At 41.9% G+C, this 23,805-nt stretch overlaps 1 protein-coding gene across 4 annotated transcripts in view; it reads left to right on the top strand.

Annotated features, from left to right (window-relative positions):
• Positions 1–5,183, top strand: part of LOC147641275 (uncharacterized) — a 93,123-nt gene extending 87,940 nt beyond the window's left edge. For all 4 annotated transcript variants that reach the window (XM_086820004.1, XM_086819997.1, XM_086820011.1 and 1 more), the window contains one exon: positions 5,041–5,183. In XM_086820004.1, the coding sequence (XP_086676130.1) occupies positions 5,041–5,051 (11 nt within the window). In that variant the 3' untranslated portion in view covers positions 5,052–5,183. The remainder of the gene's footprint in view (positions 1–5,040) is intronic.
• Positions 5,184–23,805: the final 18,622 nt, after the last annotated feature.

The raw sequence follows: 23,805 nt of genomic DNA, 5'->3' as shown, positions 1-23,805 counted from the left end.
TTGAGACCATAAAGTGCTTTTCGAAGTTTGCATACTTTGTTTTCATGACCATGCATCACAAAACCAATGGGCTGATTTACATAACTTCTTCCTCCAAATCCCCATTGTGAAAAGCTGATTTTATGTCGAACTGATGAACTTTCCATCCATGATGTGCAGCCAACGCAACAACACATCTAAATGTGGCCATATGAGAAGTAGGTGCGACAGTCTCATCATAATCAACGCTCTTTTTCTAGGCAATATCCTTTGGCCACTAGCCTAGCCTTGTACCTGTCAATGGTACCATCAGACTTTCTTTTCAACTTGTATATCCACTTTACGCCAAAGGGTTTCTTGCCAGCAGGCAAGTCTACTAAATCCCATGTGCTGTTTTTATGGATAGAATCCATGTCATTTTGCATGGCTTCTATCCAATGTCCTTTGGCCACTAGCCTAGCCTTGTACCTGTCAATGGTACCATCAGACTTTCTTTTCAACTTGTATATCCAGTTTACGCCAAAGGGTTTCTTGCCAGCAGGCAAGTCTACTAAATCCCATGTGCTGTTTTTATGGATAGAATCCATGTCATTTTGCATGGCTTCTATCCAATGTTCATCCTCATGAGCCTCTTCAAATGAGTCTGGCTCATCTGCATCACAAAGTGTGTACTCATGCAAGCAACATCTGCATGTTCTCTTGAATTACGTGAACCAACTCGTGTCCTGCCATGCCAACAAGTGGAGCTGAAAGTTTGCTCTCCTGTAAAGTACGGAGCAGCCCCAACGAGGCACAACTCTAGTCTCTTCGGTACTCTAGTCTCTTCGGTACTCTAGTCTCTTCGGTTGCTGTCCACTCTTGCTCCACTTCTTCCTCTACATTTTGAGGTGTAATGAGCTCATTTATGGACTGATTTTGAGCACCTAAATGCTGTCCATTAGGCAAAGTTGATGGTGGATCTGTTGTGCCATCAATTCCCAACGGGAGAAGTCCTTCAAACATGTTAAGTGGGCTTGAAGGTGGTTGTCGAAAAAATTCAGCCATTGGCTGGTTTGAATTTTCAGCAAACACAACATCTCTACTGTCAAAAATCTTGTGTGTGAAAGGATTAAAGAGATGGTAGCCTTTACTCCCACTGCTGTAACCCACAAATATGCACTTAGTTGCTTTGTCATCAAGCTTACCTCGCAATTGCTGAGGTACATGTGCATAAGCTATACATCCAAAAACTCTGAAGTGTTTAACTTTAGGTTTCCTTTCATGCCAGGCCTCATATGGCGTTATGGTTTTCAATGCTTTGGTAGGGCATCTATTCAACATGTGTAGCACACATTATTACCTCGATCGAGAATTTGTGAGGCAAGCCTTTGCCTTTAACCATGCATCTAGCCATTTCCATCAAAGACCTGTTCTTTCTCTCAGCAACACCATTTTGTCGAGGAGAATATGACATCATGCATTTATGCTTTATGCCTTTTTCTGCCATAAAAGCTTTGAAAGCAATGGACATGAATGTCCCCCCTTGATATGGACGGAGGGTTTGCACTTCGCAACTTGTTTGATTTTCAGCTTGTGCCATAAAATGTTGAAAACATGCAAATACATTAGATTTTACTTTCAATGGATACACCCAAGCAAATCTGGAGTAGTCATCGATAAAGGTTACAAAGTATAGATTCTTTCCAATAGATGTTGTCCACATAGGACCACACACGTCACTGTGCACAAGCTGTAATTTCCGGATAGCCCTTGTTGATCCATCTTTTGGGAATGCATTTCTGTGCATCTTACCCAATATACACCCTTCACAAATAGTGACTTGGCTTTTTGCAGTTTGCAACTTGTTTGATTTTCAGCTTGTGCCATAAAATGTTGAAAACATGCAAATACATTAGATTTTGCTTTCAATGGATACACCCAAGCAAATCTGGAGTAGTCATCGATAAAGGTTACAAAGTATAGATGCTTTCTAATAGATATTGTCCACACAGGACCACACGCGTCATTGTGCACAAGCTGTAATTTCCGGATAGCCCTTGTTGATCCATCTTTTGGGAATGCATTTCTGTGCATCATACCCAATATGCACCCTTCACAAATAGTGACCTGGCTTTTTGTAGTAGTGACATTTTTCCTTTTTCTTAGACTTGTCTACATCATTTTTAGTCTTTTGTGAAGGCTGTCTTGAATCAATTTTTAGCTGAAAATTGCTTTTGGCTTTTCCCTTGTCCTTGTCTTGGGCAACAAAAGCCCCATCACTACCACACATGACAGAAGATTTGTTCTTCTGTTTGTGCTCCTCCTATAGTAACAAGCCAACCAACTCTTCAAACAAGATTGGTTCGAGTTTCGCCGCATGACCGATGTGTGGAAGTTCAAGTAAGTTTCTAGCAGCGATGATAATGTAGGTAAATTGGTCGAATGCTCCAAAAATGGGCTCAATGTAGAAACGCCCTAATTTTTAGGCAGCCAAATATACCAAATCTGAACCGGATCTGCACTTGTAAATTTGCTAATGCGATTGTCACCTGTACCAAATGCTGTAATGCCCCAAAAATTGGGGCAAATGACCCAATGCCAAGCAAGTCTGCCTGTAATATCCAAAAAATTGGGGGAAACGCCCCAATGCCAACCAAATGTGCTTGTAATATCCAAAATTGCCTGCAAATAGTGCCAATTTTTGCAAAATCCCCAAATTTCTTGTGCAATTATACACCAAATTTGCTAAAATCAATGCCAATGTTACAATTGTGCAGGCTCAATGGTGAAAAGCCCCAAATTTCAAAAGGCAATGTGTGCAATTTTAGGTCAAAAAGTTACAAATCCCACAGACCTTGCAGATATGAAATTTGAAGTTGCTTTGGGCAAATCTGAGATATAGGTACTATACAGTTGGACTAGCAAGTTGCTTTGGACAGATCTGAGGTGGTACAGGGCGCAGGTACAATCGTACGGCGGCGCAGGGCGCAGGTACAGGAGAGTGCAGGCCTTGGCGGCGACGACGGGCGTCGTGCGGCGGCGGCTGCTTGTGAGGGCGACGATAGAGGCGGTGGCGCACAGGTCTGAGAGGCGACGAACTCAGATCTGGAGGCGGCGAAGGCAGGTATGTTGGCAGCGGTGTTGCACAGCACGGATCTGATTGCCGGTGACAACGGCGGCGTAGGCAGATCTGACAGGCGGCTGAGCACAGCGGCGGCGGGCAAGGCGAAACCCTAACCCTAGGCGGTGCACAGTGGTGGCTGAGCAGAGTGGCGACAGCAGAGGCGGTTGAGGGCGGCGGCGGCGGCTGAGGGCGGAACCCTAACCCTAAACAGCAAAACCCTAATGCCAATAGGTTGAAGCTCAAGCTCTGAAGGGCAGTAGGGGGCAAACCCTAACCCTAACCCTAACCAGGCTCTGATACCAATGTTGGGTAGGAGGGAAGCTAGCTTGCACACACACACAACCTCAAGCACAGAGAAACGTGAGTGCTGGAAAAGATGTACTCAATAATGATATGAAATGAAAATACAAGTGACTACTAAAAGGCCTAGGGCTAAGTGCCCAACACACATAAGTGTGTTCACTCGGGAAAAAATCTGTGTCCAGTCATTGGGAAAAAGTGCCCGTGAGTAAGCTGGGTTCACACCTGAACTAGCCGGGAGTGGACATGACCAACAACTTTCTTCAAATGGTGAGCGGTAGTAGAAGCTCCTGCGTTTTCACCTCTACGCGGTGAGAAGCAGCGTTTTCAGCAGATCCATCGCTCCACGAAATGAAAAACATCATATGCCTTTGCATTTTCAGCTCCACATGATGAAGACCAGCAATACACGATTTCACTTGGGCTTCCTATAGCTGTCTGCATAGTCAACTTTGCTATGGCAGCAAAAATGCAACTCCAACAAGGAACCAACAGCAGCAAACCAAGAAAGAACTCGCATGAATTGTAGGACACGCGCACAGCTCCACGTGCATTTGAATTAGCACGAGATGGATAGGAGTAGATTCTTCACATTAAAGAGCAGCAACACACACCAAGACAGCTCAAAGCCAAAGCTCTGATACCATGTTAGAAAATGCGTAGTCAATGGGAGAGAAGAGGAGAGAGAGAGCACAAGGGAACTTGCTTCAGCTTGATTGCACTTATGAATAATGTTACATGACGGTCCTTTATATAGGCGCTGGAGCTAGCCACAAAGTGAGTGCACTAAAGTGTATTCACACTAACCTTACACCTAATTAAGAGGCTGTTCACATGCCCACAAGCATAACACTTACGTATGTTATGTGATGTCACCTCAAGGAGGCTCACAAGTGGAGATGCACTGTAAACCCTACCTCGAACAATCATAGGTGTGGGAGCAAAATAACCTTTTGCTACGAGGTGAGATTTGTACTTATGTAAAGAACCATCAGATTTATACTTTGTTTTGAAAACCCACTTAAGACCAAGGACGTTTCTTTTACTTGACCTTGGGACAAGCTCCCAAGTCTTGTTTTTCTTGATGGACAGCAGCTCACTGTTCATGGCATCCCTCCATTTCTTATGTGCCATTGCATCTTCAATAGAAGTTGGGTATGCAACCTTCATTAAGTGACTCATCAAGGCATAGTAGAGCATTTGACCGTGTTGCCGTCTGTTGTTGAGATTCTTTCCTAGAGACACTTTGATCTTCCGACTCTAGCAGTGTTCCAAGCTTATCGAAGTTGTCTCTGATCTTAGCCAGCCAAGGGACTCTGATATTATGAAGAGCACCATATTCAACCTGAACAGTAGCAATTATCACCGACCGCTTCCCATTGCGAGAGGCTCTAGCATGTGGGACAAGATTACAGAAGTTTTCTTCTCTTTGCTTATAGGCAGAGAACTTTGAGACACATATGAGCTTGGTAAGCAGTTTAGTTGTTACCAGATTTGTAGGATTTTTTTTAAGGTTGTAACTCGTAGCCCTGTACAAAAGCTACAGTCAACTTGCTTTCGGGAGTCCCAAGATGATTGATAAAGATGCTTAAGTTACGTTTCAACAATATGAAAATGCTGCTACATTTTTATACCTGCTGTTCACTCACTTTTCACAGGCGTTTCGTGAGGCGTCGGGTACAGTATATATAGCTGAAGCAAAATTAGAAGATCCTACTCAGCAAGCAGAAGCAATGGCTTTTGTTCGAGCATGTGCAAGATTTGGGCTGGGGCTGTATCTTCATCATGCGGAAGAGTAGTAATGATAGTTTTAATGTGCCGATTACCTGCCAAGACTACCTTAGTGTTTATTATGTAGTGGAGCAAGAAATGAGTTTGTAGATTGTAAATTTGACCTTATCTTTCTTAGAACTTTTTGGCATGTCTGTCTGATGTACATGGTAAAAAGAGAAACATGCTCATTCCCTTTTCCCTGGCCTTTTTTTTTCCCAAAAGAAAGAGTGTTAATCATCACAACGTCAAAATCACCTGAAAGCCTGCGGGAGCGAGTTTCTAATGTTCAAGAAAACGAATAGATTAACACAATACAGAACAATGAGTTGGGTAATGGATATGAATGGCAAAACGGATTTCTCTCATAAATTTTATGAAACAGATTTGAGTGCGGCGGTATGACAATGTGTGGTGGCGCACACATGCATGCACATGCTCGCTCACTCAAAAACTCTCTCTCTCTCTCTCTCTCTCTCTCTCACACACACACAAACACACACACACACACACATACACACAAAACGCACACGAACTGCCTTCCTTTGTTTATGTTTTCTGGTAGGATTCTGCATCACATGTTCAGGACAGTATTACTAAACAGTAGAAATCAAGTCTCATGGCCAATTTGGCCCAATCTAGATGTTACTACGATTCTCTCTCATACGCACACGCACATGCACACGCACACACATGGTGACATTGTATTAGCGCCTCTCTCTCTCTCTCTCTCTCTCTCTCTCTCACACACACACACACATGCACACACATGGTGACATTGTATTAGCGCCTCTCTCTCTCTCTCTCTCTCTCTCTCTCTCTCTCTCACACACACACACACACACACAAGCACATAGAGACGCACATGCAAATAGAAAGTGACATTGTGGCTCTTACAAGTTTTCTTTTTCCAGCTTTTTATTTGACTAAGTATTCTCGAGGGTTCATTGTTCTGCCTTTTGGTCTCATAGACCTTTGGGGTCTTTTGAAGACGTTAATACAACACACACTCTCTCTCTCTCTCACACCACACACTCTCTCTCTCTCTCTCTCTCTCTCTCTCACACAACACACACACACACTCTCTCTCTCTCTCTCACACCCCCCCCCCATTATTTCTTGGTTGTAATAGTGTTTAGGAGATGCTTTAGGCATCTTCTAACACATGTTATATACTTGAATGGTCTCAGAGGTCATTTTGGCCTTACATAATGTTAGAAAGTCTCTCTCTCTCACACACACGCGCGCACACTCATGTGACGATTTATGGGGTATGCTTTGTAACAAAATACTTGTCTTGAAACAAATAGCAACATCTTTTAGAGTACAAGATAGAACAATAGAGAATTATGTAATTACCCATGCGCAGGTTTTTGAAAAGTGGTTCTTGCACCTTTGGGAAGGTAGATCTTGCTTAGGGTTTGGTCCATGAGGAATCTCTTCTCAGGAGAGCGCTGGGGGGTGCAAGAGGTGTGCCGCCTACTATTGGGGGTCTCCTTGGAACTATCACCACCTCATCCCCTTTTTCCTTGTGCTTTAGAGTTGATGGCGGGCTTCATGGATCTATAAAAGGCATGTGCCTCCTTGTACTCCTCAACTAAGAGGTACATGCTTTGTGTCAAAGAGGTACTGACGGCAATCTTGCATCAGCTAGAGTTGCTTCTAAGCACCGTGGAAGAGGACGAGGATGCCGATGGGGGAGCAAACAATACTAGCTTCGATGATGAGATGGCCGTGTCATGCATGGAGTGTCAGCTGGGCGCTCTCATCTAGTTGATCATGCATCAGCTGGTCCCTCTCATCCAGTTGAAATGGTCCCTCCAAAGAAAAGCATGGCGAGGGGGTGGGGTACTTTGGTGAGGATGAGGTTGAAAACGGAGGATCTCACCACCTCCTCGAAGATGTGTTGGCGGTGGTATAGATCTAACAGGCCGGAGGGTGGTTGTGGGGCATGGAGAGGCTGAAAAGGTTGGTGGCGGTGTCGATCAGGATGTCCATCTAATGCTTCGTGGACGGCATGACTTGCTTCTCTACTGGACGTTCTCTTCTGGGTGGGCTTTGGCGGCAAGTTGCTGCTCTTCCAAATTCGTGGCGAGGGTGCTTGTGAAGATTCCTCTTCTGTGAGAGCTGGTTTATTGGGCCTGTGCTCCTCGAGTTCATTCAGGAGGATATGCTCTAAGCGGGCAACAGGGTGCGCACCTGTAATTTTTCATTCAGGGATATTGCGGCAGCGGCGAAGGCAGCGGCCCGGAGCTGCTCTCCATGAAGGTGCTGGCCACCATCTCCTGCATGAGGGTTGTGACTGTAGGTGGGAAATCAGGCACGGGGCTCTCTGAACTCTGCGGTACCTGAAAAAGGTCCAAGTCTCAACCGGTCTATGAAAGTCATCACCTCTGGCTGACGAGCAATGTAGTTGACTTTATGCTCTCTAGCGTATAAAGATATATAATCTTGATGGGCCACCTGTTTCCTGAAGTAGGGCTGGGAAACTCTCATTGGCCCAAGACAATGTGCCCCATGAGGCAGTGTTTGCCTTAAGGGAGTCAATATGATGGGCTAGAAAGAGTATTTGAGGCATGTTCCTTAGAGTTTGGCTTGAAAGAGTATTTGAGGCATGTTCCTTAGCCATGACGGTTGGGTGCCAAGACATTGTACTCCATGAGAATGTGTTTACCTTAAGGGAGTCAATATAATGGGCTAGAAAGAGTATCTGCTCTTCGAGGGAGTCAATATGATGGGCTAGAAAGAGTATATGAGGCATGTTCCTTAGCCATGACGGTTGGGTGCCAAGACATTGTACTCCATGAGAATGTGTTTACCTTAAGGGAGTCAATATAATGGGCTAGAAAGAGTATTTGCTCTTCGAGGGGGTCAATATGATGGGCTAGAAAGAGTATCTGAGGCATGTTCCTTAGCCATGACGGTTGGGTGGCTGCAATAGCTGTAAATGCAGTTTGGAGCAGTGTGTAGAGGTGACAGAATGACAGCAAATGCGTGGATGAAATTGGCAAGAGTTTGGCTTGAAAGAGAGAGAGTAGTGAAAAAAATGAACAGGGGGGCTTCGCTTTATATAGGTCCAGTGAAGGAATGTACGTTTACATGTGGGAACGTCTGTTTGCAGGGGCCATTTGAAGGAACAAGTGTATGCAGGGCGCAGCAAACTTACGTTCACAGATGAGTGAACGTTGTGGCCAGATGAGTTAACACTTATTCGCAGGTTGAACGTGCGTGGCCAAGCGAAAGAACGTGCGTGGCCAAGCGAAAGAACGTGCATTGCCAATGAAGAACGTCCATTTGCAAGTGGAGCATGTAATTTTTCATAGTGTTAAGTGGAGCATATAATTTTTCATAGTGTTGCACAGAGTTGTGCCCTAATCTAGGGAAGTGTAATTCATGCATGAGGCATAGTAGGTAATTTAGAGCTCATAGTGAAAATGACAGGTGTAGTGAATGAGCTATCGGGTGCAATCTTTTAGGATTTTTTCCATCAATGTCTCTCCAAGCGATGGGTTGTACCATGGACCAGACTTTCGCCCGCTATGTCCCTCCCATCTAGTGATTTATTCAGATGGATATTGATGAAGAGGCTGAGGAGGTGAGTGGTGTGCATATGCTTCCATGGGGGACTTTTTCATTACATTCGCTTCCTGCTTTATTTGCATTCTTTAACTTCTCCAACACAATGATGTACTTAAACATTCCACTACTTTTTTTGACCTTTGGCACTTCTTGCTTATTGGTGGTGGATGAGGGTTTAATACTTGTTTCTTGCCCATATGGTGAGGCTAGCCTTCTTGGGGTAGGTAGGGCAATGGCTGGTGGTTGAGGCTTTGTGTTTCCTTGTGGTGAGGTGAGAAAGCCTACCTGGGGGCCACTGGGAAGTGGGCAAGAGACGAGTAGAATACTAAGATCCTCGTTAGTTGCCTCTTGGGATGGTGTAGATGTATGTCCTTCCTCTCGAAGCTCGGCGGGCTTCCCAATGTTGGTTGGTTCTCCTCCATTTTTTGTTTTCTCTTGATTAGGATGGTTGTCAGCGGTTGTGGTTTCAAGGTGCTTTTTGGCTTCCCATTGTTGTGTGGTGGGTGACTTTTGGAGAGGCATAGAGGGTGCCTTATTTGATGTGGCACATTTGGGCACCAATGTGGTTATTACCCTCAAAATACCCTTGTGCTAGGATAAGTGGTTTGCATACCCACCATCTGTTCATTGTGTCAACTAGGCTTGTGGGGTTTTTGGTTGAGGGAGGTGAGGGAGGTGAGGGGACTATGCCGAGTCCTTGCGGAACCAAGGAGCCATAGTAAAGTTGTTACCTTCATTAATAGCCTTGGCCGTGCAGTAGTAACTTCTCTTTACCCCACCAGGTTTGGGGGAGGGGGGGGGGCTTTGAGCTTATTGCCTTTGCGTTTGAACTGAGAACATTCCTCTTGGCAACTTGGGCTTGATGAAGATTGGATAGATGGCCCACAACATGCAAATAAGAAAGTCACTCATGCCTGTTCTCCATCGTTTGGTAATGGAAAGTGGGTTGGGATAAATTACACTCTGACTTTCTCTCAAAGTTTGTCTCTTTAACTCTCTCATCATCTCTCTCTCTCTCTCTCTCTCTCTCTAGAAGTTCAAGATTAGGTTCACTTTCTGATTTATATGAGTTGTGGGAAACCACAATAGGGGATTGATGTAAAGTTAGTCTTACTCTGGATCCAACATATCCATTATAGACCATACTACTAGATTCTACTCTCGCTTTGACGTGGAGGCGAAGGAATGCAGGTATATTATTTGCCATCATCACCAGTGTTATTGATTTGACCCTAGCATACTACTACCACAACTTGTGAAGTTGAAGGAGAAGCATCATAGCAATTCATTTTATGGATAAAGAATTTCTAAGATCAGATAGCGACGGTGGGGATCACCAAGGCCGATGAAGAATTGACATATAGGTGCATCCGTGGGTTATCCCTGAAGTATGATAGTTTGGTGACCTCATTGAATACATAGTTGCAAAACCCGCCTCTTACTTTTGAGGAGTTCGATGTAATGATGGTGGAGGAGGAGATACGTTTGAAAGACAAAGATAGTAGTGACATTGCATTCTTCGTAAATGTAAAGAAAAGTAAGGGTAAGGGCTCCAGTAATTCCAATGCTTTTAAGAAAAAGAAGAATTCATAGGCAATTTTTTTCGACTACAACGACAAGCTTGTTTAGCGATCAATTCATGTAGACTGAAGGAACTTGAGATTTGCATCTAGAGGTGATTAGGGTTTGTAGAAATGAATTTGAATCAACATCTTAGCATACTAGATAGTAAGAAAGAGATTAGCACTAATGATAATGCTAATGATAAGAATGAAGCATTAGAGGTTTAGCTCAAAAGCTCATATGTTTGATTCACTAGATAGAGTGTCTTTTTTAAGGCTTGAGTATATGTCCATTATATGTTTGATTCACTAGATAGAGTGTCTTTTTTAAGGCTTGAGTATATGTCCATTAGCCATTAAACATGGCCCATAAGCTTGGTTAAGCATCACCTAATCTTTTCTAGATTTGAGGACTATCTCCTTTGAAGTGGGCAATTGTTTGGTATTCTTTCTTTCTTCTTCGAGGTGCCTACTTTTGGTCTCCACATGGGCTGATCCTTTGGGCTCCCTTTGATCATTTGAACTATGTAGTCTATGACTTATGAAACTGTTACAAATGTTTGAGGGTCACACACCACTCTATCTTAATTTAAACATTTGTCCCACATCACTTGCTATTTCAACACTCCCCATCAAGTGATGACTTCTACCACCATACATACACTAGACCTACACTCCAAGTGTTCTATCATAGGCTACAATGTTGGCTTAAAGCGTGTAGTTTTACACAGGGGTAAGAATACAATGAGTGGGTATAAACACAAGGTGAGAGGGATGCCCTCATCCCCATCAACTAGAAGACTGGGTATAAACAAGGTGAGAGATATGTCCTTGTCCCCATCGACTAGAAGACTGGGTATAGGTGAGAGGGTCTCCGATGATTTTGGCCTCTTTCTTGGGAAGTCCCTTTACTTGGCTCTTCTTTCGTCACACGATGTTTTCTTGAGTATTGTTTGGAGTCTTATTCTTGCTCCAACAATCTCTATGTATGTGGATTACCTTTGCCACAAGAGTTGCACTTCACTCTGGCTTTTGGTCCTTTGGTGAAGAAAGCTTTCTCTTCATATTGTCATGTAGATCCATGTACTTTGACTTTGAGTCTCTTTTTGTCCTTGATCAAGGCTTTTGGTCCTTTGGTGAAGAAAGCTTTCTCTTCATATTGTGATGTAGATCCATGTACTTTGACTTTGAGTCTCTTTTCGTCCTTGATCAAGGCTTCAATGCTGCTGAAGGTCGGGTCAAGTAGGTTCTTTAAGGTAGCTACACACAGGTTGAATACTTCCAAGGTTATACTCTTGAGAAGGATTGCCATGGCATTCTTTTCTTCAATTGGAGATCCAACACATGCAAGTTGTTGCATAACACTTTTTATTTTATTTAAATGTGCTTGGAGTGAGTCTCTCTCTTTAATGTCCAACCCAAAAAACTGTTTTTTAAAATTTATTTTTGAGTTCGTTTGTTCGGCACCAAATGGTTTCTCTAGTTGATCCCATGGTCCTTTAGAGTTTTCTTTTCATGCAATGTGATGGACGAAACTATCACCTAGCCCTAATGTAATGATGGCTAGAGCTCTCTCATCTCTCCCCAACCAAAATCTTTTATTCTCCTCTTCTAATCTTGGACATTTTTCCCTTCCACCATCTTTCATGAGAATAAACATGAGTTTTACTTACCATGTGTGGAAACCTTCACCATTAATTTTATCTACTATGAGTGGATTTGATATAGTTTCCTTATGGGAATGGGAAGGTCTTTTCAATATCTGTTTACCCAAAGCTATTGTCTAGTCCCTTACAAAAGTAGAGATATGCATTTTATGTAATTAATGTTGAAAATACAAGTGAATAGGGTGTGTGCAGGAACAAGCCCTTGGTTAGAGGCTGTAAAAGAGGATGAGTAAATGTGAAAGAACCTGTGAAAAGGTGAGAAGAATCTACTGGGAGAGAATAAAGGGTAGCATGAGAAGATTTAGGAAGTGTGGAGATATTCTGGGAAGTGTGGAGATATTCTGGGAAAAGTGAAGAGGTGGAGAGAATCAGGGAAAAGAGGTGGAGTGAATCATGGAGAAATCAGTGGGATTTGATGCTTGATGTAAACTCTATAAATTGAGGCATTGTCCTAATGAGAATTTGCTGGTTTTTGATTATCTATGCCTACATTAATCTATTTATTAATTACCTACTAATTATGTCTAAATTATTTGTTAATCACTTTGTTAATGATGTTGATTCTAGTGTTTGATCCACCATAGCTCATCACAATGCTCTAATTTCAACATGGTATCAGAGCCATGCTAATTTGTGAGCTCATTATCTTGCTAATTATTTTGTTAATTAAGATTAGTAGAAAATTATAATTTTCTCTCTTTTTTCAACTAGGCTCTGCATCCCCAGTCAGTGGAGGAGCTCCCTCTCCTTGCACACATAAAATTAGGCCAAACCCTTCTAGCACATGATAGGTATCGCATAGCTCTTCAAGCTCATCCAAACAACGTAGCAAACCGCCGTCGGATGAAGGAGAAATCGCTGTTTTAGCAGGCTCTGTTTTTCAGCAAAAGATCTCAGATCTACACTCACTCAGGGTGAATCACTCTAATTTCTCTTAGCTCAAGGTGTTTTCAAGCATGCTCTACAAGCTGATGAAGACAGAATTCAGTTTCATCAAGTCTACAGTGAGATCCAAGCTCTTCATCAAATCTGCAGGTGACTGGTAAAACAGAGATTAAGCTTTCAATATTTGATCAAATCTTGTGTTTCTTGGCTTAATCCTCTACTAGACTCATTGCTATTGATGTCTTTGAAAGCATTTGAGCTCATTTGAAGTCTAAGGCACCAGATCTGGACTCCCCGCATACTTTGTTTTTTGCACACAAAACAGTGGATTAATTTTAATCAATGCTAATCACTGTATTTTAATGCAATTGAGGGTTCAAATTAACCATTAGGTATCTGATACAGATCCCTATAACTTCAGATTTCAATTCGGGGTTGGTTTGATACTCCAACCATTCCGTACAAATTGGTTACCCTTGATTTAATGTAATTTCTGAAAAATTTGTGCTGATAAATTTATGATAATCATCATTTTACATTTAATCCTTGGTTAATATCTGTAAATCTCACTCAAATTCAAGATTATTCACAGTCAGAGCTACATTTGGAAATGTGCATAAGAATGGATGCTATATGCATTATGTATTGGGTACATTACATCAGTGTAAATATGGGATCAGACAGTGCCCTTGTCCAGAATAAGGTAAGAGGTAAGACCTCCCACATAAATTTGGGTTTGCATTGCATAATGATACAAGATAAACATCAAAAACCCAAAGGAACTGTCAGCAAAATGGTTAAACATGTTGCTCACATGGAGCAAAAAGACCTGACGGACAAGCTCATGGCCCCAGCCATGAAAGAAGACGAATATCTCTTTCCAAGAGGAAGATCCACACCAAGAAGATCTAAAGGAAGACATGGACACGAGAAGAGAAGCTGCCATAAGAAGAGAAGCTGCCACAAGAAGATCCACACCAAGAAGATCTAAAGGAAGACATGGACACGAGAAGAGAAGCTGCCACAAGAAGACTGAAAGAAGAGACGGACGCATGGAGAGAAGCTGCCACGACAAGAAGACTGAAGACAAGAGAAGATGTGAGGCTCCAAAGAGTGAGGAGTCATGTGAAAATCTCTGAGAGAGAGAGAGAGAGACCCCACAACCCAATGTAACCTGTCCCAACAAAGTACAACCACCTCTGAGCCATCGCGATGATGTAGGCCACGTGGTAGATGTATGTGTGAGTACTTTAGTCAACGTCGTGGGCCCTTATAGTAGCCTTGGACACATAGAGAGAGAGAGAGTGTGTCAAGGACTATGAGTTTAGGGACTCGAGGCACTGGTCGCTCGAGTAAGGGGAGGCAAACTTGGTATAGGGTCTAGGTGTACTAGGAGTATTCACTTGAGGGGAGGTGTTGAAAATACAAGTGAATAGAGTGTGTGCAGGAACAAGCCCTTGGTTAGAGGCTGTAAAAGAGGATGAGTAAATATGAAAGAACCTGTGAAAAGATGAGAAGAATCTACTGGGAGAGAATAAAGGGTAGCATGAGAAGATTTAGGAAGTGTGGAGATATTCTGGGAAAAGTGAAGAGGTGGAGAGAATCAGGGAAAAGAGGTGGAGTGAATCATGGAGAAATCAGTGGGATTTGATGCTTGATGTAAACTCTATAAATTGAGGCATTGTCCTAATGAGAATTTGCTGGTTTTTGATTATCCATGTCTACATTAATCTATTTGTTAATTATCCACTAATTATATCTTAATTATTTACTAGTTTTTGATTATCCATGTTTATATTAATCTATTTGTTAATTACTCACTAATTACGTCTTAATTATTTGCTAATCACTTTGTTAATGATGTTGATTCTAGTGTTTGATCCACCATAGCTCATCACAATGCTCTAATTTCAACAATTAACACTTCCCAAATTCAAAAACTATAAAACCAAAAAAATACCTTGATACTAAACCAAGGGGCAAGTTGATATTGATGATGCATAAGTCTTTAACAACACTCTAATGGTAAAGTAAAACCCTCAATGGCACTAGAAAATGATTGTAATTAGTATTAATTATCTTGTTAATAGAGATAATTTTTTACTAACATAGAATGGAGAATGATTTGTTACTGATTAAAGCTTTATTGATTGTTTTGTGCTCAATAAATCCATGTATACATCCTCTATAGCATATGTGTTGAACCCATGAAGCAAATGATTACAAGTAATAGAAGATTTTGAACCCATGTATACATCCTCTATAGCATATGTGTTGAACCCATGAAGCAAATGATTACAAGTAATAGAAGATTTTGAACCCATGAAGAAAATGATTGTAACTATGATGTAAAATGATCGCGCAAATGATTGTAACTATGATGTAAAATTTTGAGATTTTTACCCTTCTCATCGTCGTCAATTGATTGTGTTTTTTTGAGCCTTTCATTTGATCAATGTTGCTCTCTTTTGATGAGTTGTAGTCCTATGTGTTGATGTACCACCTCCAAGTTGAGCATTCTTAAAGAGAATGATTAAAAAATACTTGGCTCTTGATGATTTTGGAGCTTGGCAAAAGAGGGAAAATGTGCTTGAAAGCTAATTAAGCAAACTCATTGTTTTGCTAATCCAACCTATCCTAGGGTGCATAGCTACTCAAGGGACGATGGGAGGCTTTGATACCAACTTGAGATTTGAATCTAGAGTTGATTGTGTAGAAATGAGTTGATTAGGGTGTGTAGAAATGAGTTAGAATCAACATTTTTGCATGCTAGATAGCAAGAAAGAGATTAGCACTAATAATAATGTTGATGATAAAAATGAAATATAATGACAAGGAAAAAGGTTTAACTCGAAAGCTCATATATTTGATCGATTAGATAGAGTGCATTTTTTAATGCTTGAGTACATCTCCATTAGCCATTAAACATGGCCCATTAGATAGAGTGCCTTTTTATTGGTTTGAGTACATCTCCATTAGCTATTAAACATAGCCCATAAGCTTGGTTAAGCATCCCTTAATCTTTTCTAGATTTGAGTAAATCTCCATTAGCCATTAAACATAACTCATAAGCGTAAGCTTGGTTAAGCATACCCTAATTGTTTCTAGATTTGAGTACCATCGTCCTTGAAGTGAGTAGCCATTTAGCATGCTTTTCTACTTCTAGGCGCCTACTTTTGGCCTTGACATGGGCTTCACAGAATAAATGCTTTGAGAAAAGATTTGAGACCTCAACTAGCAATTGATTATACTTCTCCTCACATAAGAATTCATCCAATAAGGTTGCACTTAGCTTATTCCAATCACTCAACACTTCTTCCTCTTACTCTTCTACCCAACTTAGGAGCCCTTCCCTTTAAAAATGAAGGTAATAATTATGTCCATTTTGAAGACTTTCTATCCCCATTAATGCAATCTCTTTTTCAGTCACGAAGGTAAGCCTCTGTATCCTCCATATGACTTTCATAAAAGACGAGTATTTTTTCCATTATGTCTTAAATGATATAGAATATTATTTGGGATCCCTTTGATGCTTGAACCATAGTCTATGACTTATGCAACTCTCTTATAAATATTTGACGGTCACATACTACTCCCCCTTGCTCTAAACATTTTCCCCACATGACTTCCTATTTCAACAAAGGAACTGGATGAGAAGAATGGCACTTTGAAGTCTTTGATGAACAAGGAGTCAGAGGATGTATTGAAGTGGAATTTGGAGCTGTTAATAATAATTAAAGGAATCTATGCAAAGCAAAACACACCACTCTCCCTTGCTCCAAACATTTCACATCACTTTTTATTTCAACAAAGGAAGTAGGTGAGAAGAATGAAACTTTGAAGCCTTTAATGGAGGATTACGAGAACGTGTTGAAGCGAAATTGGAGCTCTTTATGGAAATTGAAGAAATTTATGCTTGCAAAGGTAGAACATTACTTAACACCTGATGATTCGTGGGTCATCAATAGTGGAACAACTCGTTTCTCTAAACATTTACCCACATCACTTGCTATTTCAATAAATGAAGCAGATGAGAAGAATGGAACTTTGAAGTCTTTGAAGAAGGAATCCAAGAACATGTGTTGATTTGTGTGGCAATTGAAGAAATCTGTGCAAAGGCAGAACATGACTTAGCACTTGATGGTTTATAGATTAGAGCATCCTAACATATGATAAGTCAAAACGCTGGTATACCTCTCTCAAGCTTGTGGGGGAGTCTATCTTGCAAGGACAATACTAACTGCTCCAGCCATGGAAAAAGATAATGACATTAATTCTCTAAATGCAAAGAAAGGGAAAGGTGAGGATGGGGGTGTTAAAGTACATCAAAGGTACCATTGGGTATGCCATCACTTACACATCGGTTGTCTGGATTTTATAACTCAGATTGTTTTTTTATTGGAATGAAATTACATCCTGGATATCAACAATTACATGCTGGATATTAGATTGTTTTTTTATTGGAATGCAATTATATCATGGATATCAGCAACACGAAGAAGCGAAACTTCTTCTATACAGAGGATAAGTATAAAATGCAGCATGCTTTGCGAAGCAGTCTGGTTAAGAAGGATTTTAGGAGACACGGGTATTCCTCAAAAGGGATACATATAGTGTTGTTGTGCATGATAATCAAAGTTCCATGGTCATTGCCATGACGTCGGTATTTCATGCTTGTATGAAGCACATTGAGATACATTATTGTTATGTGCATAAGATTATCATGGGTGGAGGTGGAGCTTGTCTACTACCCAACGCGACAAAAAATTATAGGTGGAGAAGGGGAGCTTGTTGTGTCTACTTCCCAATGATATAAAATTATGCAAATATTTTCAGAAAGGCTCTTTGGAGAGATTTGCTAGAGCGCCATCTTCATCGATTCTACCAAAGAGGTAGTTAAGGTGATGGACATTGAGGGGGTTGTTGAAAAAGAATTTTCTCAATGCCCCCAATATAGGAGTAGCCTTTGTTGTTGAGCACCCTACCACGCATCAACAATTCCTAGTTTAGACACTAGGATGAAGGCCAAATGTGGCCGGATGATGTATGTAGAATTGGTACTCTACCAAGTAGGATGCATGCTTATGTGAGTAATGTGATTGCACAAGCAAGCAAGTCTTGGACAAAAAATATAAGGTGACCCTCACCTTACTCCTTGCTGTCTTAAATGCACGAACATTCATGTTGGTTGTTGTCTTGAAATTTTGGTAAATAAGTAGTTGAGTTGGTCAATTTTATAAAGGTTGTGCTAAGCATGGCAATGTAGAAGCCTTGGACAAATATGTAAGTTTGAGGGGATATAAACCCTTGATAATGGAAAGCTCTTGATTAATTGACAGAGGATATCTTGCTGAAAATTGAACCCCCATGGGAAGAGGGATCCTTCTTTAGACCCATGATGGCAGTCTATCTTAGCTTAGTGAGCTAGGAAATTAAGAGTGTGTATAATAGGGATCCAATTTGAAAAGTTTCTTCACTCATGTAAGTGTTCAAGGCATTTAATATAGATGGAGATTATTGTCTTGAAATTTTGGTAAGTAATTGAGTTGGTCAATTTTATAAAGGTTGTGCTAAGCATGGCAATATAGAAGCCTTGGTAAGTTTGAAGGGCTTGATTAATTGAAAGCCTTGATAATGGAAAGGTCTTGATTAATTGAAAGAGGATATAAACCCTTAAAATGGGAAAGGTCTTGATCAATTGACAGCAGAGGATATCTTGGTGAAAATTGAACCCCCACGGGAATTGGGATCCTTCTTTAGGCCCATGATAGTAGTCTATCTAAGCTTAGTGAGAGTGTGTATAGGGATCCGATTTGAAAGGCTTCTTAACTCGTGTAAGTGTTCAAGGCATTTAATATAGATGAAGATTTTAAAGTATCATTATGAAGAGGCTGAAAAGTAAACCTTGTGAAGGGAGAGAAAATGAGTGTTTAAGGTGGCTTAACCTTGTAAAGATATTTTTATGTGAGATGAGCTTTATGTATTTGAATCTTAGAAAGACTTTTGGCCAGGAGCTTTATGTGGAAAAAAGTAAGCGGGTTAAATAATACCAAGCTTGGTGGGGGAGCAGCTAGTGGCTACCCCTCCCCACTCGTCATATATCTCCAATAAGATCATTTATCTTGTTTAAGAAATTATTTTCCGAACCTCTTAAGTCTTAGGATCTCGTGGACGATATCAAAATAAAAATTTAATAATATATCATTTTTGGCAGAATCATGAGGCGAGGGAGCCGTGGCTGTCAGCCACCCACCCACAGACCCTCTCACTGATGAAGAAGAGCTTGACCCTGATGGTGAAGCTGTAGAAAAATGGGTTGAAGCAATGGAGGAGTACTTTGATGTTACCGGTTACAATGAGAGGAGCTTGACCCTGATGTTCGCAAGGCTCTTCACAGAACTCAGCCTAGGACCCTTCAAAGGTGAAGGGGAGAACTTGGGTGAAGCTGTAGAAAAATGGGTTGAAGCAATGGAGGAGTACTTTGATGTTACCGGTTACAATGAGAGGAGCAGAATGGCTCTGCCAGGCTGAAAATTGTGGAAACAGCCAGGGTGGCATGGAGAAACTATTGTGACACCAACCATCTAGACAGAAATACCCAATCTTGAGATTTTGTCTCCTCGGGTTTTAGAAACCAAGATGAATGAATTTTTAGAGCTAAACCAGGGGAGCAAAACCATCACAGAATATCACCAGGCATTTGCTCTTCTCCTCAAGTATTCACCACCTCTAGACGAAGAGCAACTCATGGCCAGGTTCATTCGGGGAATGAACGAACACTGGTCAAGAATGCCAAGCCAGTGTCTATGGCAGAAGTTGTCAGAATGGCGAAGGACTTCGCCAAAGCCTTCATCGTGAAAGTCCCGCCAAAACCAGCTCCCTCATCCTTCAAGAGATTCCAGACACTAGGAAGTTCTTCCAACCTTCCGCCTCCAAAGAGACACCAAGGTCCCAACCAGAATCTGGAGTCAGAAAACTTTAGGAATGAAGGAAGACCTTTTCCCCGAAGTACTTTCTCAGGAACTCTGGCTCTCTCAAGAATGCAAAGGGAAGAGCTTCGAAGTGAGAACAGGTGCTTCAGATGTCAAGGATTTGGGCACCAGCTCAAGGTTTGCCCATCTCCTATGGGCCAAGGAAGTGAGGGTCCCAGAATTCAGAGACAGACTCCTTCATATCAGTCCAATCAGTGTCCCTCGCGCCAAAATGAGGGAAACCCCAGAAGAGTGCCAGCTCAGCTTGTAGCCTCCATGCAAAGAAGACTCCGAACTCCCTCCCAGAATTGGGGTAACCAAAGAGAGAGAGTTCCACCTTAGACTATAGCAGCTAGAGCCCTCACTATAGCTGAGGAAGTGGAGGAAGAGAAAGGACAGATCTATGTCGCAATAGAGCATTAGGGTATTAACCATCAATTTTCAGTCCTCCAGACTCCAGCAAAGTACTAGTGTAAGCAATTCAAGCTTTTGATTGATTCAGGCAGTACTCATTCTTTTATTTCCCTAGGATGTCTGCGTAAGTTAGTCCTAAATCAAAAATCAGGGAAACATATGTAAGTGGAATTAGCCAGTGGAAAGATTCTTTTCACACACCTTGAGACAGACCTTATTCAGTTTAGTCTAGATGGGAATGTAATAGAGTGCCAGTTCTGAGTCCTACCCTTTGGAGTCTATAACGGAATCCTTGGAATGGATTGGATCCATAAGAATCAAGTTGATATTCATTGTCACAAAGGAACCATCTCTTTTCCCTCGACCCTCACGGGAATAAAGTTCAAGGAATTTGAATTTTCGGATCCCCAGTGCTGCAATTAGTCAAGGCTTCTAAATTATTAAAAGGGCTCAGAAAGAGGCAAGCTGTTTATATCATTACCATTTAAAAATAAGTCTCTTAATCCTAGGATTGATGAAATTTTAGAGATTGGTTAAGTGGGGCCCAAATGTTTACAAAGATAGATCTCAAATCGGGGTACTATGCGATCAAAATCAAGGAATAGGACATCCCGAAGACAACATTCAATACTCGCTATGGGCATTATGAGTTCAGAGTCATGCCGTTTGGATTGACTAATGCCCCAGTGACATTTAATCATCTTATGCACGATATTCTCAGAGAATACTTGGATGATTTTGTTCTTGTCTTCTTTGATGATATCTTGGTATACTCAAAGAATGCTGCAGATCATGAAGATCATGTGCGCAAGGTCCTGGAAATCGTAAGGAAACACCAACTCTTTGCAAAAAAGAGCAAGTGTTCTTTCTCTGTTGACCAGGTGGAATACTTGGGATTCATAGTATCAAAAAGATGGGATTTCTCCTGACCCCACTAAGATTGAAGTAGTCATAGAATGGCGGGAACCCACGACAGTAAAGGAAGTCAGAGGATTCCTAGGATTAATCGGATGGTTTGGACTTTGTCACTGGATTACTTTCAATGCAATCAGGTTACAACTCCATTTTTGTGGTAGTTGACAGGCTAAACAAAGTTTCCCATCTGATTCGAGTGAAAGAAACATACACCATAGTGGATGTTTTCAGAGTGTTCAAGAGATCTTTAGATTACATGGCTTACCTAGGAGGATAGTAAGTGACAGAGATCCCAAATTCACATCGAAATTCTGGACTGCTGCCTTGGTTGAGGAGGGGGACCTTCTTCCTGGAAAATGCTGCGATAGTAGTCAGTGAGTAGTTTTTTGTTCTCATCATAGCCTGGATTCCATTCTTGTTTTTAAGCAAGGGGATATGCTCTTGCCTTTGTTTGACCTTGAGCATTTTAAACATTTCCTGACATGGCCTGTCAGATTTTCTTGCCCACCATTCCCTGGTATAGAGCTTAGTATGTTGGAGAGCAATTTCTTCTTCTCTTTTGATTTTGGCTCTGATCTGATTGATATTAGTAGGGTCAGGGGAGGACTCTTGTTCATGGAGCTGCTCTTGGAGTTTTTTAAGTCTGCTGGTTCTGTGGGCTGAAACCTCCTTTCTGACCTGCCTGAGTAGATTTTGGGTAGACTTGCCTGACAGACTCCAAGCTTTGGCTGGGGACAGATTGTTGCTGAAGAAGGATTCCCAGATGTGTTTGATTTCTTCTTGAACTAGGGGCAGTTTAAATAGAGCTGGGTCTGTGTGAAACCAGCTAGCTTTGTGTCTGTTGTCTTGATTATCCATTGTAGTGATGATGGGATAGTGATCTGAAATGCACAAGCTCACCACTTGCATAAGCTCTATTTAGAGTAAATTTCACCACTTGCATAAGCTCTATCTAGCAAGGCTTTTCTGGAGAGATCTCCTGTAGAGTAGTTTTGCCATGAGAAGATTCCTTCTTGACCCATATCTTGCAGATTGAACTTGTGTTTTACTTTTTCCCAAGCTTGTTTCTCTGAGCCAAAAAGGGCTTGTCCTTTGGCTTTGAATCTCTCCTTGAGGGTTTCCACAATGTTAAAGTCCCCCATAATCAGCAAAGGTGCTCGTAACCTTAGAAAGGAGTTCCAGGTTCTGGTCCTCTATTTCTGTGGACCGTGGGCATACACACCTACAAAGGTGAAGCTGTTCATGAGTACAACTATCCATTGGTTGCCTTAAGGCCGGTGTATACTAGCATCGAGAGCAAAGGCTCCAACTCAAGTTCGAGCCTTAAGGCTGATGTACACTAGCATGGAGAACAAAGGCTCAATCTGAAGGTCGAGCCTTAACACCGAGGTGTACTAGCATGGAGAGCAAAGGCTCAAACTCAAGTTCGAGCCTTAAGGCCGAGGTATACTAGCATGGAGAACGAAGGCTCAATCTGAAGATCGAGCCTTAAGACCGGGGTGCACTAGCATGGAGAGCAAAGGCTCAAACTCAAGTTCGAGCCTTAAGGCCGCCGGGGTACACTAGCAGGGAGAACGAAGGCTCGATCTGAAGTTCGAGCCTTAAGGCCGGGGTGCACTAGCATGGAGAGCAAAGGCTCAAACTCAAGTTCAAGCCTTAAGGCCAGGGTACACTAGCATGGAGAATGAAGGCTCAAACTGAAGTTCGAGCCTTAAGGCTGGGGTACACTAGCATGGAGAACAAAGGCTCAATCTGAAGTTCGAGCCTTAAGGCCGGGGTGCACTAGCATGGAGAGAAAAGGCTCAAACTCAAGTTCGACCCTTAAGATCGGGGTGCACTAGCATGGAGAGCAAAGGCTCAAACTCAAGTTCGAGCCTTAAGGCCGGGGTACACTAGCATGGAGAACGAAGGCTCAATCTAAAGTTCGAGCCTTAAAGCAAGGGTACACTAGCATGGAGAGCAAAGGATCAAACTTAAGTTTGAGCCTTAAGACCGGGGTGCACTAGCATGGAGAGCAAAGGCTTAATCTGAAGTTCAAGCCTTAAGGCCGCCGGGGTGCACTAGCATGGAGAGCAAAGGCTCAAACTCAAGTTCGAGCCTTAAGACCAGGGTGCACTAGCATGGAATGCAAAGGCTCAAACTCAAGTTCGAGCCTTAAGGCCGGGGTGCACTAGCATGGAGAACGAAGGCTCAATCTAAAGTTTGAGCGTTAAGGCCGGGGTGCACTAGCATGGAGAGCAAAGGCTCGAACGCAAGTTCGAGCCTTAAGAGCGGGGTGCACTAGCATGGAGAGCAAAGGAGCAAAGGCTCAAACTCAAGTTTGAGTCTTAAGGCCGGGGTGCACTAGCATGGAGAGCAAAGGCTCAAACTCAAGTTTGAGCCTTAATGTCGGGGTACACTAACATGGAGAACAAAGACTCAATCTAGGTCGAGCGTTAACACATAAGTTCTATGTAGGGGAGGCTCGAACTTAAGGTGGAGTCTATATCCAAGTTGTGCACTCAAATATATTACACATATACCATGTTTATATAGGGAACGTTTGTAATTTAGATTATATAATGTGCACAAAGATCAGTTTTACAGGTTCTTGACATATGTGAAGATACAAAAGAGAGCAGTAAGAAGTGCAAACAATCTACGACGAGCAACGATTGACA

Source organism: Cibotium barometz, chromosome 2 (assembly GCF_041138505.1).
Source record: "Cibotium barometz isolate CiBa-2024 chromosome 2, ASM4113850v1, whole genome shotgun sequence".
NCBI lineage: Eukaryota > Viridiplantae > Streptophyta > Polypodiopsida > Cyatheales > Cibotiaceae > Cibotium > Cibotium barometz.
This window is presented reverse-complemented; position numbering and strand designations above follow the sequence as displayed.